This window comes from Lepidochelys kempii, chromosome 7 (genome assembly GCF_965140285.1).
Source record: "Lepidochelys kempii isolate rLepKem1 chromosome 7, rLepKem1.hap1, whole genome shotgun sequence".
NCBI classification, from domain to species: domain Eukaryota; kingdom Metazoa; phylum Chordata; order Testudines; family Cheloniidae; genus Lepidochelys; species Lepidochelys kempii.
In genome coordinates, this window is record NC_136386.1 from 61,970,856 (window position 1) to 61,991,651 (window position 20,796).

At 43.7% G+C, this 20,796-nt stretch overlaps 1 protein-coding gene across 6 annotated transcripts in view; it reads left to right on the top strand.

Moving 5' to 3' along the window:
• ADK (adenosine kinase) overlaps positions 1 to 20,796 on the top strand; it is a 542,329-nt gene that overhangs the window by 394,765 nt on the left and 126,768 nt on the right. For 5 of the 6 annotated variants that reach the window (XM_073353156.2, XM_073353153.2, XM_073353159.2 and 2 more), the window contains one exon: positions 16,772 to 16,942. The exons of the other annotated variant lie outside the window; for it this stretch is intronic. In XM_073353156.2, coding sequence (XP_073209257.1) covers positions 16,772 to 16,942 — 171 coding nt within the window. The remainder of the gene's footprint in view (positions 1 to 16,771; positions 16,943 to 20,796) is intronic. 6 annotated transcript variants of the gene reach the window in all.

Here is a 20,796-nt window from a genome sequence, read left to right on the forward strand (position 1 = left end):
ATATTCCACTGAGGGTTATACACATGCGCCAAGCATCTGGAGTTAGGGATTTTGAAAGTAGTAGTGTCTGTTGGTCTGCTCATGTGCCCTTTCTCCACCTCACGGTTTCATCTGAGGTGATAAAGGGCAGAGCGGACTGACTGCACCCTCAGTTCCTTCTCACTGCTGCATGGTCCGAGTTGGAGCTTCTACTGTTCTCTTGTGACATACTTTCTAAAACACAGAAAAAAGACTTTTATTCTTCGAATGGTATCTTTGTTATTTTTGTAGTAGTTATACTGTGAGTAGTAGTTTTAAGGACTTTGGGATGCTGTTTTGCCAATCTCCCACTCCCCGCACCCTCTCAGCACCCACGCCAGGGTACTAGATTATGCCGAAGATGCTGGGGTTCAAGATCTGCACTTCCTGCCCTTGCTTGTTCTCAATCAGTGATGAGCAGCAGTGCTGCTGTTACTGCTTGGGGGAAGCCCACATTGCATTCAGGTGCAGTATCTGCCTCTCCTTCCCAAGGTGTACCTAGGAAGGCCGGGCTCTCCGCCTCAAGAAGCACCTCGTGGAGGCCGCAGTTGGATCCAGGCTGGGAAACCCCCTGTACATTGGCCTGAGCAATCAAGGAGTGCACCTCCTGATGCAGAGTTCCAGTCCGGTTCCGCAGGTACCAGTGTTATGGACCCCATGCTGGAATCTATTTGTGAGACAAGGAAGTGTGCACATCAGCATGGCAGTAAGTCTTCCTCCAGACCCAAGAAGGATACTGTTCCATCCCCTAGTTCCAGCCACAGAGAAGCAGCATGTTCCAGTGCTCAAAAGCACAATAAGAAGTCGCACAGACCGTCAGCTCTGCCTGTTCTGTCCACCAAGCCGTGTATTTCTTCCAGGTCAGTGCTACTGAAGTCAAGGGAACCTTCGGTTCTGAGGCAGTCCTCTGTTCCAGCTCTTGTTCCAACTGTGGAGTACCTACCACTGATACTGGGGAGACTCAAGTTGGCCCCTAAGCCTCATGACCTCTTTGCCTTGGAGGAGGTGAGATCTCCACATCTTCAAGTGCTGTCACCTCCTAGGTGGGTATGCTTTCCTACATTAGAGTTGCTTCCCTCGGGTCAAGTTACTGCCCGTTTACCTACAGATCCCACAGTTCCAATGTCACTGCCATTCGAACTGGGCTCTGATTTTTCAGCATCGGAGGACTCAGATGGAGCCCAGGGTCCGGTCCTCCCATACCACCAATACGACTAATCTAAGGTCACACCGACTCAATGGCAATACTCTCCCTTTCCTAAGCAATGGAGCCATTGGCACCCTGCTTCTTGGGACACTCTACAGCAACCACCAGATCTGCCTGGTTGACTGTACTGGGGGTCATAACCGCAGTATCTGCCTTTTGAAACCTTCTCACGCCACTTGAGAGGAGTCCCCCATCTCTCCTCTTCGACCGCGTAGTCTGACTCTAACAGTACCACAAGAACCAGAGCAGTTCCTTTCATTGTCTGCAGACGCTGCAGTGTCTTCGCCTCCCTCCTTGCCCCCAGATGACTACGATCAGTTCCAGGAATTATGTTGGGTGGCTGATGCCCTCCGCATTCCACTGGAGGAAGTACAGGAGAAACAGCACCAGCTGCTTGAAATCTTACCAGCAAGAGTGGCTCTACCAATCAATGGTGCCATTCTTCAACTGGTCCAGAATGTCTGGCACACTCCAGCCACTTGCACACCCACCCTCAAGGGGGCATAGAAGAAGTACTATGTACCTGCAAAAGGGTCCAAGTTTCTGTTCTCTCATTCCCCACCCAATTCCCTCATCATACAGGCAGCAATGGAGCAGGCCCATCAACAACACTCGCACTCCCTCCTGGCAAACAAAGAGGGCAAGCAACTGGATCTTCTGGGTCACACGGTCGTCTTCTCTGCCAGCCTTCAATTTCTCATCTCCAGTCACTTGGCTCTATTCACTACATATAACTGCCTTACCTATGGCAAGTTGGCAGACTTCTCTGACAGATTTCTCCAGCACGATCAAGCCCACTTCCAGGCTATTCTACAGGAGGGAAAACTAGTTGCAAAGACAACTACTCCAGTCTACTCCAAACACTTCTTTGCACACTGTGGCTACAAGATTGTCGTGAGGAGGGAGTTGTGGCTGCATTCATCAGGTTTCTCAAAGGAAGTCCAGAACACCATATAGGACCTCCCTTTTAATGAGTCTCATCTCTTCTATCAGAAGACTAATGATTCCCTTCACTTCCTCAAGGACTTCAGAGCCACTCTGCAATCACTGGGTATCTACATACCAGCACTCAAGTGCAAGTTTTACTGCCCACCACTGGTGCAACATTTTAAAGCTCCCCAATTCTTCCACCAATGGTCCTATGGGCCTCCTTTCAAATGCAGAAGACCCAATGGCCCCATCCAAAATGCCTATCCAAAAACCAAGCTCTGAGGTGAAGTCTGTGGATCAGGATGCTGGATCCTGCCGCTGTGTTGCATCAGGAGTTCCAGGAAAGCTGGAAGTGGGGGAACACGCTGACATGTGGAGACGAAGGGGAAACCAGAACTGGCAAGGCCAGAACGGGGTGATCAGAAAACTGCTCTCTTCTGTCTGATCTCGTGTAGGACATGCAGCAGGAGCAGTAGGGGAGGCATGGCATAATTTATCTGATCTGACAAGCGGATGACTTGTGCATTGCCTTGAGAAAGAGTGCCGAGCAGTACTGGTGCATTTGCTGTTGGCATGGGAGGCAAAGAGGTCTGAGGTAGGAATCCTGCAGTGGTTGAAAATGTTGGAGACCATGGTGTCGCGGAGCTCCCATTTGTGGTTGGTCACGAATTTCCTGCTGAGGGACTTGCAATTACGTTTTGAATCCCAGGAAGATATGCTGCCATCAACAGGATCGTGTGGCCAATGCACCAATCCCAAAGACGAACTGCCTCTGCACAAACCGCAGGTGACCTTGTGCCCCTTGTTTGTTGCTGTAGTAAACAGTGGTTTTGCCTGACATGATGAGAACATGATAGGAATAAATGGATGGGAGAAATGCGCAACATGCTGTCCACACCACCCAGAGTTACATGATATTGATGTGCATCTGGGATTCCTGAGCGGTCCAAATCCCTTGAGTCATGTGCTTACCACTCCATCTGATGATCGTCGCATCTGTGATGATCGTCATGCTTGGGGAGGATGGAAGGAATGGTGTCCCAGTGCAGTCCCCGTCCACCACTGGAAGGAGGAGAGAACCTCGTGGGGAACCATCAGTAGGAAGTCCGTGCTGTGGTGCATGGGAGAATATGTTCTTTTGAGCCACAGTTGTAGGAGGCGAAAGCGTAGAAGATTTAAGGCAGTAATTTATGTGCAAGCTGTCATGTGGCCAAGAAGAGAAAGGTAAGTCCTGACCAGAACAGAAGAACTGGAAATCACCTTGGAAATGAGCTCTTATAGGGCCTGGAACTGTCCTCCTGTAGGTAGAAGCGTGTCAAGATCACGTCAATGAGGCCACCAATAAATTCTAGGGAACATGTGGGATCCAAAGTCAATTTTTCAACGTTTACACTCACTCCCAGGGAGGAGAAGAGCGTGAGAAGCATAGAGGTCGAGGCATGAGCCTCCCCTTTTGATTGCACTGCTAGCAGCCAATTGTCAAGAGAAGGGAACATAAGGACCTCTTGGTGCAGGAGGTGGGCTTCCACTACCAACAAAACTTTGGTGAAGACCCATAAAGCAGTGGTGAGTACAAACAGTAAAACCCTGTATTGGAGGTGACAAAGGCCCATCATGAATATCAGGAAATGTCTCTGGGTATGACGGATATCCACGTGGAAGTATGTGTCCTGCATATGGAGAGCTGGAAATCACATGCCTCTTTCTAATGAAACTTTGGCTTGCATATGAAGCAGTTGAGACAGCGGAGGTCTAAGATCAGTCTCCACCTGCCCTTCTTGGCAACTAGGAAATAGGTGGAACAGAACCCTGCACCCTGATAGACCTATCACTGCCTGTCAAGGTTCCCTCCCCACTCTGAACTCTAGGGTACAGCTGTGGGGACCCACATGAAAAACCCCCTAAGCTTTTTCTACCAGCTTAGGTTAAAACTTCCCCAAGGCACAAATTCTTTGCCCTTGGAGGGTATGCTGCCACCACTAAGTGATTTAACAAAGAATCAGGGACAGGACCACTTGGAGTTCCTATTCCCCAAAAATATCCGCCCAAGCCCTTACACCCCTTTTTCTGGGGAGGCTTGAGAATAATATCCTAACCAATTGGTTACAAAGTGATCACAGACCCAAACCCCTAGGTCTTAGGACAATAGAGAAATCAGTCAGGTTCTTAAAAGAAGGATTTTATTTTAAAAAAGGTAAAAACCACCTCTGTAAAATCAGGATGGAAAATAACTTTACAGGGTAACAAAAGATTGAAAAACACAGCAGAACTTCCTTTAGGCTTAGTTTCAAAGTTACAAAAAACAAGAGTAAACCTCCCTCCAGCGGAGGAAAAATTCACAAGCAAAACAAAAGATAATCTATCTCGCCTTGCCTGGCTTTTACTTAAAATTTTTGTAATATGAGAGACTTTTAGGATGGTTTATAGGAGAAGGAGTTTTCTGAGCTGTTGCTTCTCTGCTTCCCAAGAGAACACACAAAACAAAGCCTTCCCTCCGCCAAGATTTTGAAAGTATCTTCGTTCCCCATTGGTCCTTTTGGTCAGGTGCCAACCAGGTTATTTGAGCTTCTTAACCCCTTACAGGTAAGGAGGAATTCTAGGCTACCCTTAGCTGTATAGTTATGACACTCCCCTTTGCAATAGGGAGTCTACTTTTAGGGTGAGAATGCTGTTGTGAGAGTGGTCCCTGAGGCGGGGCCAGGGTGGGGGATGTGGATGAGGTAATGTTGTGAACTCAATCATATAGCCATGTTGAATGACATCCAGGACCCATTTGTCCATTGTTATAGCACTTCAAGCTTGTAAAAAGAGTGCTAGATACCCCCCAAAGGGGGTAGGTCAGGTTTACAGCATGAGGGGGTTGTGGCTCTTTAGATGCTCTCCGAAATATTACTTCTGCGAAGACTAAGCGTAGGAGATGCTAATGGTTGTGAAGATGAACCCAGAACCAGAGGCATTTTCACTAGAATGGGAATGTTCATCAGCAGTACAAGATATCCTCTCGAGTAGCACAAAAGAGTCCACAAGGCAGTCCTATAGGGCCAAGTGGAAGCATTTCTCCTCATGATCCCAACAAAAGTGTCTTGCTCCTGAAGCGGTGGACATCCCTCTTCTTTTGGACTATCTCCTCTCCCTGAAGGCATCAGGCCTCGCTCTCAAGTCCATCAAGGTGCACATAGCTGCGATCAGTGCTTTCCACCCCCTTGTGGAAGGGCACTCTGTCTTTACTCACCCCTCGACTACCAGGTTTTGGAAGGGCTTCCTACAGGCTTTTCCTCCCCTTCAACCCATCGTTCCCCAATGGAACCTCATCCTTGTCCTCATGGCATTGACGAAATCGCCCTTTGAACCTCTGGCCTCCTGCTTACTGTCTCTCCTCTCCAGGTAGCTCCAGGTAGGCCTTCTTGGTAGCTATTACTTCTGAAAGAAGGGTTGGTGAACTGGGGGCCATGATGGCAGAATCCCCCCTTTACCATGTTCCCTAAAGACATTTTTTCCCCTGTGCTTGCATCCCAAGTTTATGTCAAAGGATTTATCCCGCTTTCATCTCAACCAATCCATATACTTACTTGCTTTTTTTCAAAAACCTCACTCCTCAGTGGAGGAACAGCACCTTAACTCCCTTGATGTCCGCCAGGCCTTGGTCTTCTATCTGCAGAAGACAAGATCATTCAGGAAGTCCCCTAGACCAGGGGTTCTCAACCTCTTTCTTTCTGAGACCCCCACAAGGTGCTATAAAAAATCCACAGCCCACAATAGCTGTTTTTCTGTATATAAAATCAAGGGCTAATGTTAGTGGGTAGCAAGCAGGGCAGTTGCCTGGGGCCCCATGCCACAGAGACCCCCATGAAATTATGTTGCTCAGGCTTCAGCGTCCACCCTGGGTGCGGGGCTCAGAGCCCTGGACTTCAGTCCCATGCAGGAGGGCTTCAGCTTTCTGCCCTGGGCCCCAGCTACTGTAACACTGGCCCTACTTGATGGACCCCCTGAAACCTGTTTGCGGCCCCCCCCAGGGGCTCCAGACCTCTGGTTGAGAACCACTGCCCTAGACTTTTTATCACTGTAATGGACCAGGATTAAAGGGCAAGCGATCTCCATTCTAAGTGGGTTTCGGGGTGCATTACACTCTTATCAGTTATCGGGATTGTCTCCACCACTTGGGGTAAGAGCCCACTTCATAAAAGTGTAAGCATTGACTACAGCAGCACCTCATAACGTACCACTTGCAGGCAATAGGTTGGCCACATGGAGTTCAGTACATACCTTCTTTTCCCATTATGCCTTGGTGCAAGATTCTGCAATGTATGCCTCGTTCAGTGTGGATGTTCTCTGTTCCATGATTCCATCATCTTCCTTTCACCCTCAGTGGAATACAATAGGGACCATCACTCAAAGAGAAGAGGTTACTTACCTGTAACTGGAGGTTCTTTGAGATGTGAGGTCCCTATCTGTATTCCAATCCTGCGCTCCTTCCCCTCTGCTGCGGATTTCTTAGTTTGTGGTGGAGAAGGAACTGAAGGCACACTTGGTCCGCCCTACCCATCAGCACCTCGGATGAAATGGCTGTTATGTTGGATCATATTAAAGAAGTTCTGTATTAAAATCACAAATGAGTTTGATTTCCCATAGTTTAAATTCCAGGGTATTACTAATTAAGAGGTCTCTTGGTTTTTTGGTCTCTTATTTTTACAGTTTCTCTCCCTCTCTGTGTGAAACTTGCAAGCTGCTAATTGTGTTAGTACATCCTAAAACAGAGTCTGTTCTCAAAGCAATACTTTGTAACAACAACTACTCACAGAGAGAGAGACCAAAGCGATACTTTGTAACAACAGAAACAGCACACAGAGACTCCCCGCCCTTTTGTTGTATTCGTCTCGCTTTATTAACAATTGTGATTAAAATAGAGATAGAGGATGTATGTGGATGAATGCTTGGTGTGGATAATAAATGAATGATCAGGGAGGTGCCAGCCTAAGAATCCAGTGTCAATTGGCCGAAGATAGCGTCAAGTGGAAACAACCAGAGGACTCCCAGAGGGCAGACTGGAATCCACCCAACAGCCTCAAGAATGGGAGAATCAAAGAACAAGATAACATCTGGCAGCACGGAGCCATCAGGAATGTGCCATCTGCTGATTGATTCAGCAACAGCATGATGAAGCAATTCCCATAGACTGGCATAGGAATACAGTCCTATAAAAATGGACTCTAGAAACTGAGAACTTTGGGGTCTGATTCTGCAAACCAACTTCCAGGAGCATCAGATGAGCATCTGACAAGGCCCAGCTCCCTCCTCGTGTCCAGGCCACCTGGCCATTGGCTTGGCACGAGCAACTCTAAGGCTAGTAATTATGATGATAACCTTGCAGAACCTGTGTGTGTATGAATGAATGTGTGAATAAATATTAAATTAAATGGAATGTTATAGCTATAACTAACTGCTTACTATGATTCTTTCTGGATTCACAATAAATGTAGCATTTTGCCTTATTCCCTGCTGGTTTTTATTTTATTGGTATAACACAGTGAAGCAAGGGTGCATGCATGAACTAACAGGCACTACTACTTTCAAAATATCCAGCTCCGGATGTATGGCACATGCGTATAACAAGTGAGCTGTAGCTCACGAAAGCTTATGCTTAAATAAATTTGTTAGTCTCTAAGGTTCCCCCAAGTACTCCTTTTCTTTTTGTGGATACAGACTAACACAGCTGCTACTCTGAAAGATAGGGACCACACATTTTGAAGAACCTCAGTTACAGGTAACTAACCTCTTTTTTTCTTGAGTTGTATTTTTTGTTCTCATACAAACATTGTCTGTGTGGTATTCAAGAATCATAAATCCAACAATACATAGTTGCTTGTTGTCTTCTGAGTCTGGGTTTGTTTAAATGAATACTAAGTCACAGATTTCAGCTTTGGGTTTAAAGAAATACTTGTTGGCTTTAGAAAATCTTGGCCCTGATCATGCAAACACTCATGCATGTGAATAATTTCACTCTTGTGTTATCTTACTGAGTTCAGTGGAACTATGCATGTGAATAAAGTGTCTCATATGCACATGTGATTGCAGGATCAGTGCCTTTGGGTGGAACACCTTATAGAGAAATACCTTCACCACAGGTGGAGTATTCCTGGCTCCAGGAGATGCTTCAACCGTCTCCAGTCCTGTAATGTGGACACTTTTGACACCCTTAATTTGTTTCACTCACATCTGCTATTGCTGGTGCTGCATAGGTTTAGTGAGAGTCAGAAGAAACTCTCTGGGTCTTCATATGATAAAAACAGGAGAGATGACCTCACAAAAGAAATTACTTGTGCAGAAAATTACTAAATGTGTCCAGTCATTCTGATGTCTATGAAAAGGACACCTGAATATGAAAGATGGAAAGGAGCAGGAGGGCCACCTCACACAGCTCTACTGATGGAGGAGGCCTCTCAGGTCCAGTTGACTCAGTCTGGCAATGTGTACCTCCAGCATCAACTTTAGACATCAACTAAGCTAACTGGCTTTGTATCTGGTGGCATCCATGTCTTTGGTCTTATCTGTTGTACCCCAGTGCTAGGGCCCTGTGCTGGCTCTGAGGTTTCTGGATTCCTCCAGGTCAGCCTAATTCAGCACCAAGGTTCTGGTACTGTCAGCTTTGTGCCAAAGTCCTCAGAGCCTTACAGGTCGACTTAATTTGGTGCTGACAGTCAGACACCATAGAAATCCCTTGATCCATACAGATCAACAGAGTGCAGTGTCTAGTATCCAGCACCATGGACCTGGTGAACCACTTGATGCCCATAATTTATAGCATTGAAGGTCCAATAACCATCTGAATTTGCTGCCAAAGTTTTGACACTGTTTCCAAATGCACCACTTGCTTGAAGTAGTCCAGTGCCAGTATAAGTAAAAAAAAATCACACCCCTAAGTAACATAGTTATCTTGGTACCAAAACTGTGTAAACCAAGCCTCAGTGAAATACAGGCCAAATGGCTATTCCTCTATAAACTGAAGTAGGATTTCATTGGTATCCTCTTCTCCATTTCCAGTCTCAAGTCATCTCTGTTTCCATCTCTTACAGGCCACTAAACTTGTCTGTATTCCCCAAGTCTCTTGTACACCCTTGGTATGATTCACCAGGTTTTCATTCACCTGGATATATATTAAAAGATATTCAGTTAATCTGAAGGCAGCATCCTTTGGGGGCTTAGTCTTTTCATGGAATTTGTAAAGTTGTTACTTGAAGCAAAAATGTGTCCCTTACTTAGGTGTGATCAGGGAGAGCAAAATTGTGGCCACCCTCTAATCCTTTCTTGACCTGCCATTCAGAGCTGATGCTCATTTTGGCAGTTCTGCAGTTCTTGTTCATCTAGAACTCCTCAGCCCACCTTCCTATGGAGATGTGCTGCTTGTTAATCTCCCACAAGAGGGAATGTGTAGAGGCCACTGGAAGAAAAAAGAGTTATTTGCCAGTAATAATTGTTCTTTGAGAGTGTTGCCTCTGTGTGTTCGCAGCCCCTGCCCACTTTCCCCACTTCTCTGATGTCTCAGGTAAAGAATTCCAAAATTAGAGAAGGCACTGAACAGTGGCTGGGGCCACTCCCCGCTTCATATTCTGGGAATCATCCACAAGTGGAATGGAAGGGAGGGGCAAATGGCTTCAACAGACACTGCTCTCTAGAAGATTCCACTGCTCAATACCAGGAGGTGCCAATCCTGCAAGTTGGAATATGCATAGATAATGCACTCAAATAATAGCTGCTAGTAGGTGACCTCTCGTTATAACTCCCATTAATACTAAATGGCAGTTTCATCCATAAACATCAAGATGAGGGTGTTCTGCTAAGAGAGTTCTCCTGATTAGCTGTTTTATATTCTTCCTCCATTCAAAACATTTCTGTTGCGAGTTCAAAATGTGTTCGTTTGCAGCTTGAGAATAGAGCTGAAGTGGTTTCCATGTGTCCTATACAATAACGAGAGGTTTAAGGCAATAATCATGTTTTTTAACACTGGTTAATGTGTAACTAGGAAATATAACTTCCAGCCACTTAGGAAGTTGGCAGTGCTCGAGGGTATGAGAATCAGAAGGATAATTTGATGTTACTTTGTCCTGTTATGTGTCCGCTTTCCAAAAAACTAATCTTATATTTTTATTACTAAATGTTCACTCCTTGGACCGACAAATATACTTTTGTTGACCTTACGTTATTACTAGATGTTGGTTGTAGCCTACCAATTTGAAAATGCTGCAAGCCGCTTGTTTTAAGCATAAGAGAGAAATTTGCATATGGAATTTCAAAGGTTTTGTCTACAGTGGTGATTTGTCCTGATTACAGCTATTGTGGCCAGGCATTCTTGTAGCAACACTGGTGCAAACATCTAGCATAGACAAGGAAAACTGTTATTTGAACTGGTGGAGCTTACTCCTATTTAAAACTATAGTAAGCTACAGTGGTGCAAATCAAAACTTACAATTTTTTTAGTGTGTCCACTAGTTGCATTGGTGCAACTGTGCTGATAGCTGGACAATGATGACTGAAATTGGAGCCTCAGTAAAAACATGGCCAAAGTTCATTTCAGTTCTTGGAATGCAAACTGGTTGGCTTACTTAAACCCAGCTCTCTGGTTAAAGACCAGTCAAATTTCCCCCTACATTCTTTTTCGGCACTATTGCCTGGAACAAACAGCCGAAAATTACTTCTACAAAGAAAAATTATGGTTGGCAGAGTATTAAAAAAAGAGCTCTCTCATCTTTAATACAGCTGTAATCCCTAAATGTTTTAAGACCAAATTTTCATTTTAAGAAAAATATGAGGGAAAGAAACCTTTTGAAGAGTGGAGTGAAATTAAATTGAGTTTATTTTAAAGAAACCCAAAAGTCAATCTTTCAACTTTCGTGAGTTCATGGCCTTTACTGTGCAAGGTCTGAAATGCAAATTATACTTTGTACATCTCAAATACCCTTATGTTGCATTTCAAAAGAAGAGGGGAAAAAGTTGGATTTAGGCATGACTTAGATCCCAAGGGGATACTATTCTGTATCTTAAATTACAATCAGATGGATTTTAGTTCAGATCAAGTTTTCAATCTGAAATTGGTAAGAAGCCTAATTATTTGACCAGGATAATAATTCCAACTGCTCATTAAATGAAACACTAAAAGATGGAAGAGATTGCTATGGAGACAAGATGTTATATCATGTTTGTTTTAATTCTTTGGGATACAAAAATAGAAAGGAGGCAGGTTTGTTGCTTATATGGTTCAATACTGAAAGGTGCTGAGCAGCTCAAGGAGATTTAAAGGGTCCTCAACTCCTGTTGCCTTTAATGGGGTGCTCATCTCTTGGCAGGATCCAGTCCAGATTTTGGCAGTGATCGTATATTTGCTAAACTGGAAAGTGTGGAGCAATGGGAAATATTTAGACAATGTTTTCAAAATGATCTTTAATCTGTAAACTCCTTGTTAGATTAAAATTTGTCAATGAGTAGAACTTCCAAGATGATCTTTAGCTGAATTACTTTGAATAAAAATACAGATGTATTCTAATGTGAAGACAGAATAATATGGTGATGAGAACTGGAAAATAGAACCCTTTCATCATTATGTTTTTAGAGTGTTGCAGTAGTGTTGCTATAGATAAGACTGAAATGGCGCTTTACTTACAAAACCCTACTTGCAAGTTGCTTGTTATTTTGCAGCACATGTGATTGCTGCCTTTAATTCAGTATGTTTAATCAAATTTGAGAATATTTAGTGAACTCTTTAAGGTTATGGAAATGCAAGACTACTATAATTAAGCAATTATAAAGGTATTATTTTTAATAAGTGAAGCATCTTAGAGTATGTTTAACTTGGTATCCTACTGTGATATTAAACTTTATGGAACTGAAGAATGTTACAGTTTACCATGGTAAAGTCAGTGTGTCAACAGTTTAAAAAAAAAAAAGTTCCCTTTTTTGGTTGAAACAATGTATAAAAGATGGACTACTATCAATCATCACAACACATTGGGTGTACAAACTGAGATCAGTAATTTTGAGCAGGGACAAAGTCTGCCATTTCATATGGGTGAATTTGAGGTCTTGGATTTTTTCACTTGTAGGAATAAAACCAATTTTATTTATTTGCATAACCAGACTTGGTAAGTGATTGCTCCTTAATGAAGACTCAATCATTTTGCCTGCTTTTAATTATTGATTCTACTAAGTTGCAATTGGTTTTGAAATGATGATTGGTATATGCGCAGTGCAACATTGCATGTTAGATTTTAGTCACAAAGATTCAGAATGTTGAGCTCAAAATGGCAGCCATCACATCTTTTCAATCATGGTTCCCATTTTGACGTCAACCTACTAGAAGAAGTAAGTCATTTTACCTATCTATGGAATCAGAAATACAATGATAGTGACACCATGCTAGATGTCAAACAATGAATATCAAAAGCAGCAAACAACTTTCATAAGCTTGAGAAGATTTGGAAAAGTAGCATGATTGGCCCTGACACGCAACTATGAATTTTGAATACTGGTGTCATGTCTGGAGCGGAGTCATAGAAATCTACAACAGAAATTGATGAGAAGATTAACTCATTCCAAAGCAAATGCCTATGAAAGATCTTCTGAGTGCACTGAAGACAGTTTCTTGCAACATCAGAAATTCAAAGGAGAGCAAACCATACTGAAGCATCAAATATGCAAGAAGAAAATGATGGACATATTTAGGACACACTTTAAATATGCCAATAACATAACTTCCACAGCAAGTGATAACGTGGGCACCACCTGGAAAGAGTAGAAAGAGGACAACCTAGAGAAATATTACTTAGAACAATAGAGAGAGCTAAATTCATCAACATGACATTCAGAAGCCTGAACAGACTAGCCCAAGACCAAAATAAATGGTGGAAAACTGGTGAACGCCATATGCACTTAAGGATGTGAGAGGATAAAATAAAGGAGGGGGAAAGAAAGTAAACTGAAATTTAATTAAATGAGATACTGGATTGTTTCTAGTTCAACTCTGTTTATTCAGTATTTCATTTTTGACACTTATTTTATATTTGTCATGTTTTCATCATTTGAGTTCGGAGAGGGAGAAGCTCTTGAAAAAATTATTACTATTATAAAGTATGTACAATCTACAGAGCTTGCAGTAGTTACATTAACTAATATTCCCCACCAATGTGTAGCATCTGCATCAGGGATCGGCAGCCTTTGGCATGCAGTCCATCAGGGAAATCCGCTGGCGGGCCGGGACGGTTTGTTTACCTGCAGCATCAGCAGGTTTGGCCAATCACAGCTCCCACTGGCCACTGTTCGCCATTCCAGGCCAATGGGGGGCTTCAGGAAGCAGCATGAGCTGAGGGATGTGCTGGCTGCTGCTTCCCGCAGCCCCTGTTGGCCTGGGACGGCGAACCACGGGCAGTGGGAGCTGCGATAGGCCAAACCTGTGGACGCTGCTGGTAAAGGCCCACCATCAGATTTCCCTGATGGGCCACATGCCAAAGGATGCCGATCCTTGATCTATATAAATATAAAATACCAAAACAGGGATACTGAATAGTAACTAGAAAAGGAGTACTTGTGGCACCTTAGAGACTAACAAATTTATTTGAGCATAAGCTTTCGTGAGCTACAGCTCACTTCATCAGATGCGTTCAGTGGAAAATACAGTGGGGAGATTTATATACACAGAGAATATGAAACAATGGGTGTTACCATACACACTGTAACGAGAGTGATCACTTTAAGGTGAGCTATTACCAGCAGGAGGGTGGGGGGGGGGCGGAACCTTTTGTAGGTGGGCCATTTCCAGCAGTTGACAAGAACGTCTGAGGAACAGTGGGGGGTGGGAAAATAAACATGGGGAAATAGTTTTACGTTGTGTAATGACCCATCCACTCCCAGTCTTTATTCAAGCTTAAGTTAATTGTATCCAGTTTGCAAATTAATTCCAATTCAGCAGTCTCTCGTTGGAGTCTGTTTTCGAGGTTTTTTTGTTGAAGAATTGCCACTTTTAGGTCTGTAATCGAGTGACCAAAGAGATTGAAGTGTTCTCCGACTGGTTTTTGAATGTTATAATTCTTGACATCTGATTTGTGTCCATTTATTCTTTTACGTAGAGACTGTCCAGTTTGACCAATGTACATGGCAGAGGGGCATTGCTGGCACATGATGGCATATATCACATTGGTAGATGTGCAGGTGAACGAGCCTCTGATAGTGTGGTTGATGTGATTAGGCCCTATGATGGTGTCCCCTGAATAGATATGTGGACACAGTTGGCAGCGGACTTTGTTGCAAGGATAGGTTCCTGGGTTAGTGGTTCTGTTGTGTGATGTGTGGTTGCTGGTAAGTATTTGCTTCAGGTTGGGGGGCTGTCTGTAACCAAGGACTGGCCTGTCTCCCAAGATCTGAGAGAGTGATGGGTCATCCTTCAAGATAGGTTGTAGATCCTTGATGACGCGTTGGAGAGGTTTTAGTTGGGGGCTGTAGGTGATGGCTAGTGGTGTTCTATTATTTTCTTTGTTGGGCCTATCCTGTAGTAGGTGACTTCTGGGTACTCTTCTGGCTCTGTCAATCTGTTTCTTCACTTCAGCAGGTGGGTATTGTAGTTGTAAGAATGCTTGATAGAGATCTTGTAGGTGTTTGTCTCTGTCTGAGGGGTTGGAGCAAATGCAGTTGTATCGTAGAGCTTGGCTGTAGATAATGGATTGTGTGGTGTGGTCTGGATGAAAGCTGGAGGCATGTAGGTAGGAATAGCGGTCAGTAGGTTTCCAGTAGAGGATGCTGGTTATGTGACCATCGCTTATTAGCACCGTAGTGTCCAGGAAGTGGATCTCTTGTGTGGACTGGTCCAGGCTGAGGTTGATGATGGGATGGAAATTGTTGAAATCATGGTGGAATTCCTCAAGGGCTTCTTTTCCATGGGTCCAGATGATGAAGATGTCATCAATGTAGCACAAGTAGAGTAGGGGCATTAGGGGACGAGAGCTGAGGAAGCGTTATTCTAAGTCAGCTGTAAAAATGTTGGCATACTGTGGGGCCATGCAGGTACCCATAGCTGTGCCACTGATTTGAAGGTAGACATTGTCCCCAAATGTGAAATAGTTATGGGTGAGGACAAAGTCACAAAGTTCCTTCACCAGGTTTGCTGTGACATTATCGGGGATACTGTTCCTGACAGCTTGTAGTCCATCTTTGTACAGAATTTTGGTGTAGAGGGCTTCTACATCCATAGTGGCCAGAATGGTGTTTTCAGGAAGATCACCGATGGATTGTAGTTTCCTCAGAAAGTCAGTGGTGTCTCGAAGATAGCTGGGAGTGCTGGTAGCGTAGGGCCTGAGGAGGGAGTCTACATAGCCAGACAATCCTGCTGTCAGGGTGCCAATGCCTGAGATGATGGGGCATCCAGGATTTCCAGGTTTATGGATCTTGGGTAGCAGATAGAATACCCCAGGTCGGGATTCCAGGGGTGTGTCTGTGCGGATTTGTTCTTGTGCTTTTTCAGGGAGTTTCTTGAGCAAATGCTGTAGTTTCTTTTGGTAACCCTCAGTGGGATCAGAGGGTAATGGCTTGTAGAAAGTGGTGTTGGAGAGCTGCCTAGCAGCCTCTTGTTCATATTCCAACCTATTCATGATGACGACAGCACCTCCTTTGTCAGCCTTTTTGATTATGATGTCATAGTTATTTCTGAGGCTGTGGATCACATTGTGTTCTGCATGGCTGAGGTTATGGGACAAGTGATGCTGCTTTTTCCACAATTTCAGCTCGGGCACATCGGCAGAAGCACTCTATGTAGAAGTCCAGTCTGTTGTTTCGACCTTCAGGAGGAGTCCACCCAGAATCCTTCTCTTTGTAGTTTTGGTAGGAAGGTCTCTGTGAGTTAGTGTGTATTACAGTTCAAGACTAAAAGGTATATGTGGCCTGTTCTTCTGTTGTCTGGAAACCTTAAAGAAAGTGATAGGGACTACTAATGTCAGGTAATGAAGATTTTCTTTTAGCTTCAATGTGTGAATTTGAACGAGCCTCATATACATTCCAGCAGAGTTGGTTTCCTCAGAAGGGAATCAAGTGAAGTAAAGGCCTGGTCTGATCTTCACTCTTATTACTTTCCTAAACCCTGATCTGCACTCCTTACTCTAAATTAGCTTTTTCTTTGGGAGACTGCACTTAGGTTGCCAGTTTTGGTTGGACGTATTCCTGGAGGTTTCATTACATGACATATTTAAATTAAAGTACTTAAATTAAAGATTAATCTTTAATTCCTGGAGAGTCCAGGGCAATCCTGGAGGGTTGGCAACCCTAATTTATGTAGTTATTTATTTCAGTTTCCTTTTATTGTTATTGGCTTTATTAACATATAAATGGCTTCATATTTTATATTATAAAATATTATCAATTATGTTGGATGACATCTTTTTCATTGTTTAAATATTATACTGCATTATTAAGAGATCAGGCATAATGGATTAATCTAACTAATTAAATTAAATCAAAGGATGCCATTTATACACAGTTTCACATTCAATAAGTGTGCTTTTCATTTTTTGTCCTACCTGCAAACAACTTATTTAATATGATTCCTAATTTGAAATTAGTAATATATATTTGCTTGCTTGCTTGCAGGGATTTTTTCTTACAGTTTCACCAGAAGCAATATTAAAGGTGGCCAGTCATTCTTCTGCAAACAACAAGATCTTCACTTTGAATCTTTCTGCACCATTTATTAGCCAGGTCTATAAAGAGCCGCTGATGAAAGTCATGCCTTATGTTGACATACTTTTCGGAAATGAGATGGTGAGTCCTACTAAAAATATTTGTTTCTGACAGATGTTTATGTTTAAAATAATCTCTGGGGTTTTTTCTCCATTAACATATATTTTAAGGAACTTTGTGTAAAATGACACTGTAAAATCTAATTTACAGTCTAAGTTTAAAAAGAGAGAATTAAACTAATGCAGTAGTTCAATGGACTGTTAATGTGTTAACCTGTTAAAAGTTTTCATCTTGATAGCTTTAGTCTTGACGGCCCATTCTGCAATAAAGTAGACACTTTCTTTAAGCAGGAGGAGGAGGACATTAGGAAAATGCAGTTTATAAATTTCTCATTGATCTCTATGGAAGATAGAGTGCCAAACCATCTATGGAAATTCGGTTTTGTTATGCTTTTCTGTGCAAGAGTGGGGTAAACAGATGGGGTGAAATTCTGTGCCCACTGAACTCAATGCAAAATAGCCATTGACCTCAATGAGGCCAACAGTTTACTGATTGTATTGATATCACTTTGCATTTTCTTAATTCACAGGGTTCTCTTGTAAGCATTTATATGTTTGCTTATCATGAACGCCTGAGAAAGTCACATAAATAAATGAACTGAGTGAGGGCTTGTCTACACTTGAAATTTTTGCACCAGCATAGGTTACATGCATTATTGAAGCTTGTCTAAGTGTCAGATCAGAGTAAACTGTATTGGGAAAGTGACTTTTTACACTGGTGCAGCATGTCCACTCTCGGCGTGTACATTGGTGCAGGTACACCAGTGCAAAAACTAGCATAGACCAGCCCTGAATACTTTTTTAAAGATTAGAAAATAGAATATTTCTTCAGGTGCAGTACGATAGTGAGAGTCTATTAACCACAGGTAGTTGGATGGGAGGAGTAGTTAACATTGACAGTTCTTCTTTGAATGGTTGCAGACATGTATTCCACTCAGGTGTGTGTGCACCCAGCACATTGAACCCGGAGAACTTGGCCTAGCAGTACCCACAGGGGTAATGCCTGTGCCCTTTGGCCCTTAGCCTCTCCCTTGACTGTTTAAGGGCAGCTCTGCTCTGACACCTCTCAGTTCCTTCTCACTGCCTGCGGCTAGAGTCAGAACATTTTGTGTGGTATTTTACCTCATGCTGCTCCACCTCAGTCTGTTTGGGATTTTATTGTGTATAGTTAATAATTAAAATAGTTAGTGGTACTCTCAGGTTAATTTATTGTAGTAGTTTAGATGGATCATCATCTTGGCTGATGCCATCACCAGAGTTTAAACATTATGCTTTGTGTGAGATGACTGTCCTCAATAGTGACCCCACACATGCTGTTTATTATGCCTGTGTTAGGGACACCTTAAGTAAAGGTGCTGCATCTGTAAGTGAATGCAGAACCTGCATTTGAAACAGCACCTTCTGGAGCAAGCCATATGGCCTGCTTTGGCAATGGGGACCTTCACGGATAGGTAGACCTCCCAGAGGGTATTTGAGGCAGCATGGGCTCTCCCCGGAGGAAAAAAGACCGTTCTCCTTCCTCTGGTCCCCCTAGAAAAAAATCTCATAAAAGAGACTGGAGCTGTTCCAGAGTTAGGAGAGATTCCTCTTTCCCTTCTAAGAGGAGTGCAGACAGGTACCGTGATTCATCCTGTACGTGAGAGCAGGGTCATCTACCCGATTTTTGGCACTGAGGCGAGAGCAAGTGGACTCAGTACTGTCGTCTCCAGTATCATCTGTGGGTCCACCATTGAGTCTGGTACTGGTGGTGTCAGTGTTGGCAGCATCAGACTTGCTTTGCTTGACAGCATACCAGTGCAGGCATATCAGGCAGCATCAGACTTGCTTTGCCTGTCAGTTCCTGAGTCTCCTCAGATTTAAGGGTGCTGAGGTGTGATGGCTTCTTCGTCAGTGCCCTTGGCGCCAGCTGTATGGGTTGTGGACTTGTCATTAGTGTAGGCACCAACTTTGGCACCTCTTCTAACTGAGGGTACAGAACTAAAGTTGCCCGCCTTTTGGGCACTGAAAATCAGCACAGGTATTCTCTTTGCTGCTGTTGATGACTCTGGTGCTCACTGCCATGATGGGAATAGTGCTGGCTTCAACTTCAGTGTTGACATCTGCTCTGGTATAGAATGTAAGTGTGAGGCCCTAGCAGTGCTTGAAGTGTCTAGGGTTTTAACTTTATCATTACCAATGCATCTGATGTGCTGGACTTTGGATGAGGCTGGACATTTGTTGAGCCTGCTGGGGATCACTCTTTCATTGCATGTGGACTACGTGGAAAGTTTCTCAGTATCGGGCTCAGAGATGTCTTTATCTTCTCCCTCACCTTCTTGTTATCACTCGCAGAAGTCATCAAGACCTCCCGGGGATCACCCATCAGTACCCGGATTGGCACCAATCCTGTAGTAAAGTGAGGCATCCTTGGCCTAGTGCCTACTGGCCACCAATGCAGTACCCTTACCCAGAGTGGCCTCCTTGGAATCTCAGGGATGTTCCAAAGTCAGCATGGTCTCAATCCTTGGTGCAGTCCAGAATGATATTACCGATTCTGCCGGTCGCCTCTCCTCCTGCACATCTGTTGCTGCAGCCACAAATCTTGTTTTCTGACAAAACTAAGGAGATGTTACATTCATGTAAAGACTTGTGAGCTAAATTGCATTAATTTGGGGATTTTTACCCCAGCAGTAAACAGATGTCAGCAGCAGCAATATCGCCCTCAGTGGTTTTTCAGGTCGAATTGTCTCCAAAAAGAGGCACAAGTCTCATAGGATAAGGTCTTCTGGTCCCAATGCCAATCAGACAGCCCGTCCTCCATCAGCTTCTGCCAAGCAGCCAATTTGACTCTGTCTCTGGGGTCGGCATTGCAGTCATTATGCTTCAAGCCGCCATTTGAGGATAGGCTTTGCAACTTCTACAGGGCTTGAGAGTCAATAATTACAGACAACTGGGTCCGAAGCACTGGGACTGGGTTATGCCATTCAGTTCCTATTTATTCACACTTCTACCCCATACCATTTCAGGGAACCCTCTTAAGAGTCTGCTTCTTCAGTAGGTGCACACTTTTTGAGCTTTGGGGGTCACAGAGGAGGTTTCCTTTCAGAATCAGGGAAAATGATTCTACTTATGGTACTTCCTGGTCTCCAAGTCTGAGGGAAGATACAAGATTCCTCATGGTTACCTTAATGACTGTTCTCCCTGCTTTGAATCAAAACTGGTTTGCTACCCTTGATTTTCAGGATGCTTACTTTCATGTGGCGATTTTTCCAGGTCACAGGAGGTTTCTGTGATTTGTAATGGCAGGTCAGCATTATCAGTACACCGTGTTTCTGTTTAGCCTGTCCTCCATTCCATTGGTATTTACCAACTGCATGACTATGGTAGCAGCATAGCTCAGGAAAAAAGGAGTTAATATCTTCCCATATCTGCATGATTGGTTACTGAGGGGCAAGTTCTCTCACATGTCCAATTCTTTGTCTCTACAATCGTCTGGGTCTGATTTTGAACAAAGGGAAGTTGTTTAACACTGACTCAAAAAAAATGAGTTATTTGGGGGCCCTACTAGACTCTTGAGTTCGAGAGCACTTCTTCCAAATGAACGATTTTAGGCATTTCATCATCTGTGTTTGGCACTTCAGTCTCAACCTTGGACTACAGTCCATGTATGCGTGAAGTTATTAGGCCATGTGGCTGTGTGCATGTACATAGTCCAGTATGTGAGATTGCCCCTTCGTCTGTAAGTGTGATTGAAGTTGGTCTATTGCCTGAGTTGTCAATTGCCCAAATTCTGTGGGTGTCCCCGGCAATCCTGGTCTCCCTACAGTGGTGGGCAGTTCAGAGCAATGTTTGCCAGGTTGTTCCCTTTGCTCCACCAACCAGAACTTCTGCAGAAGA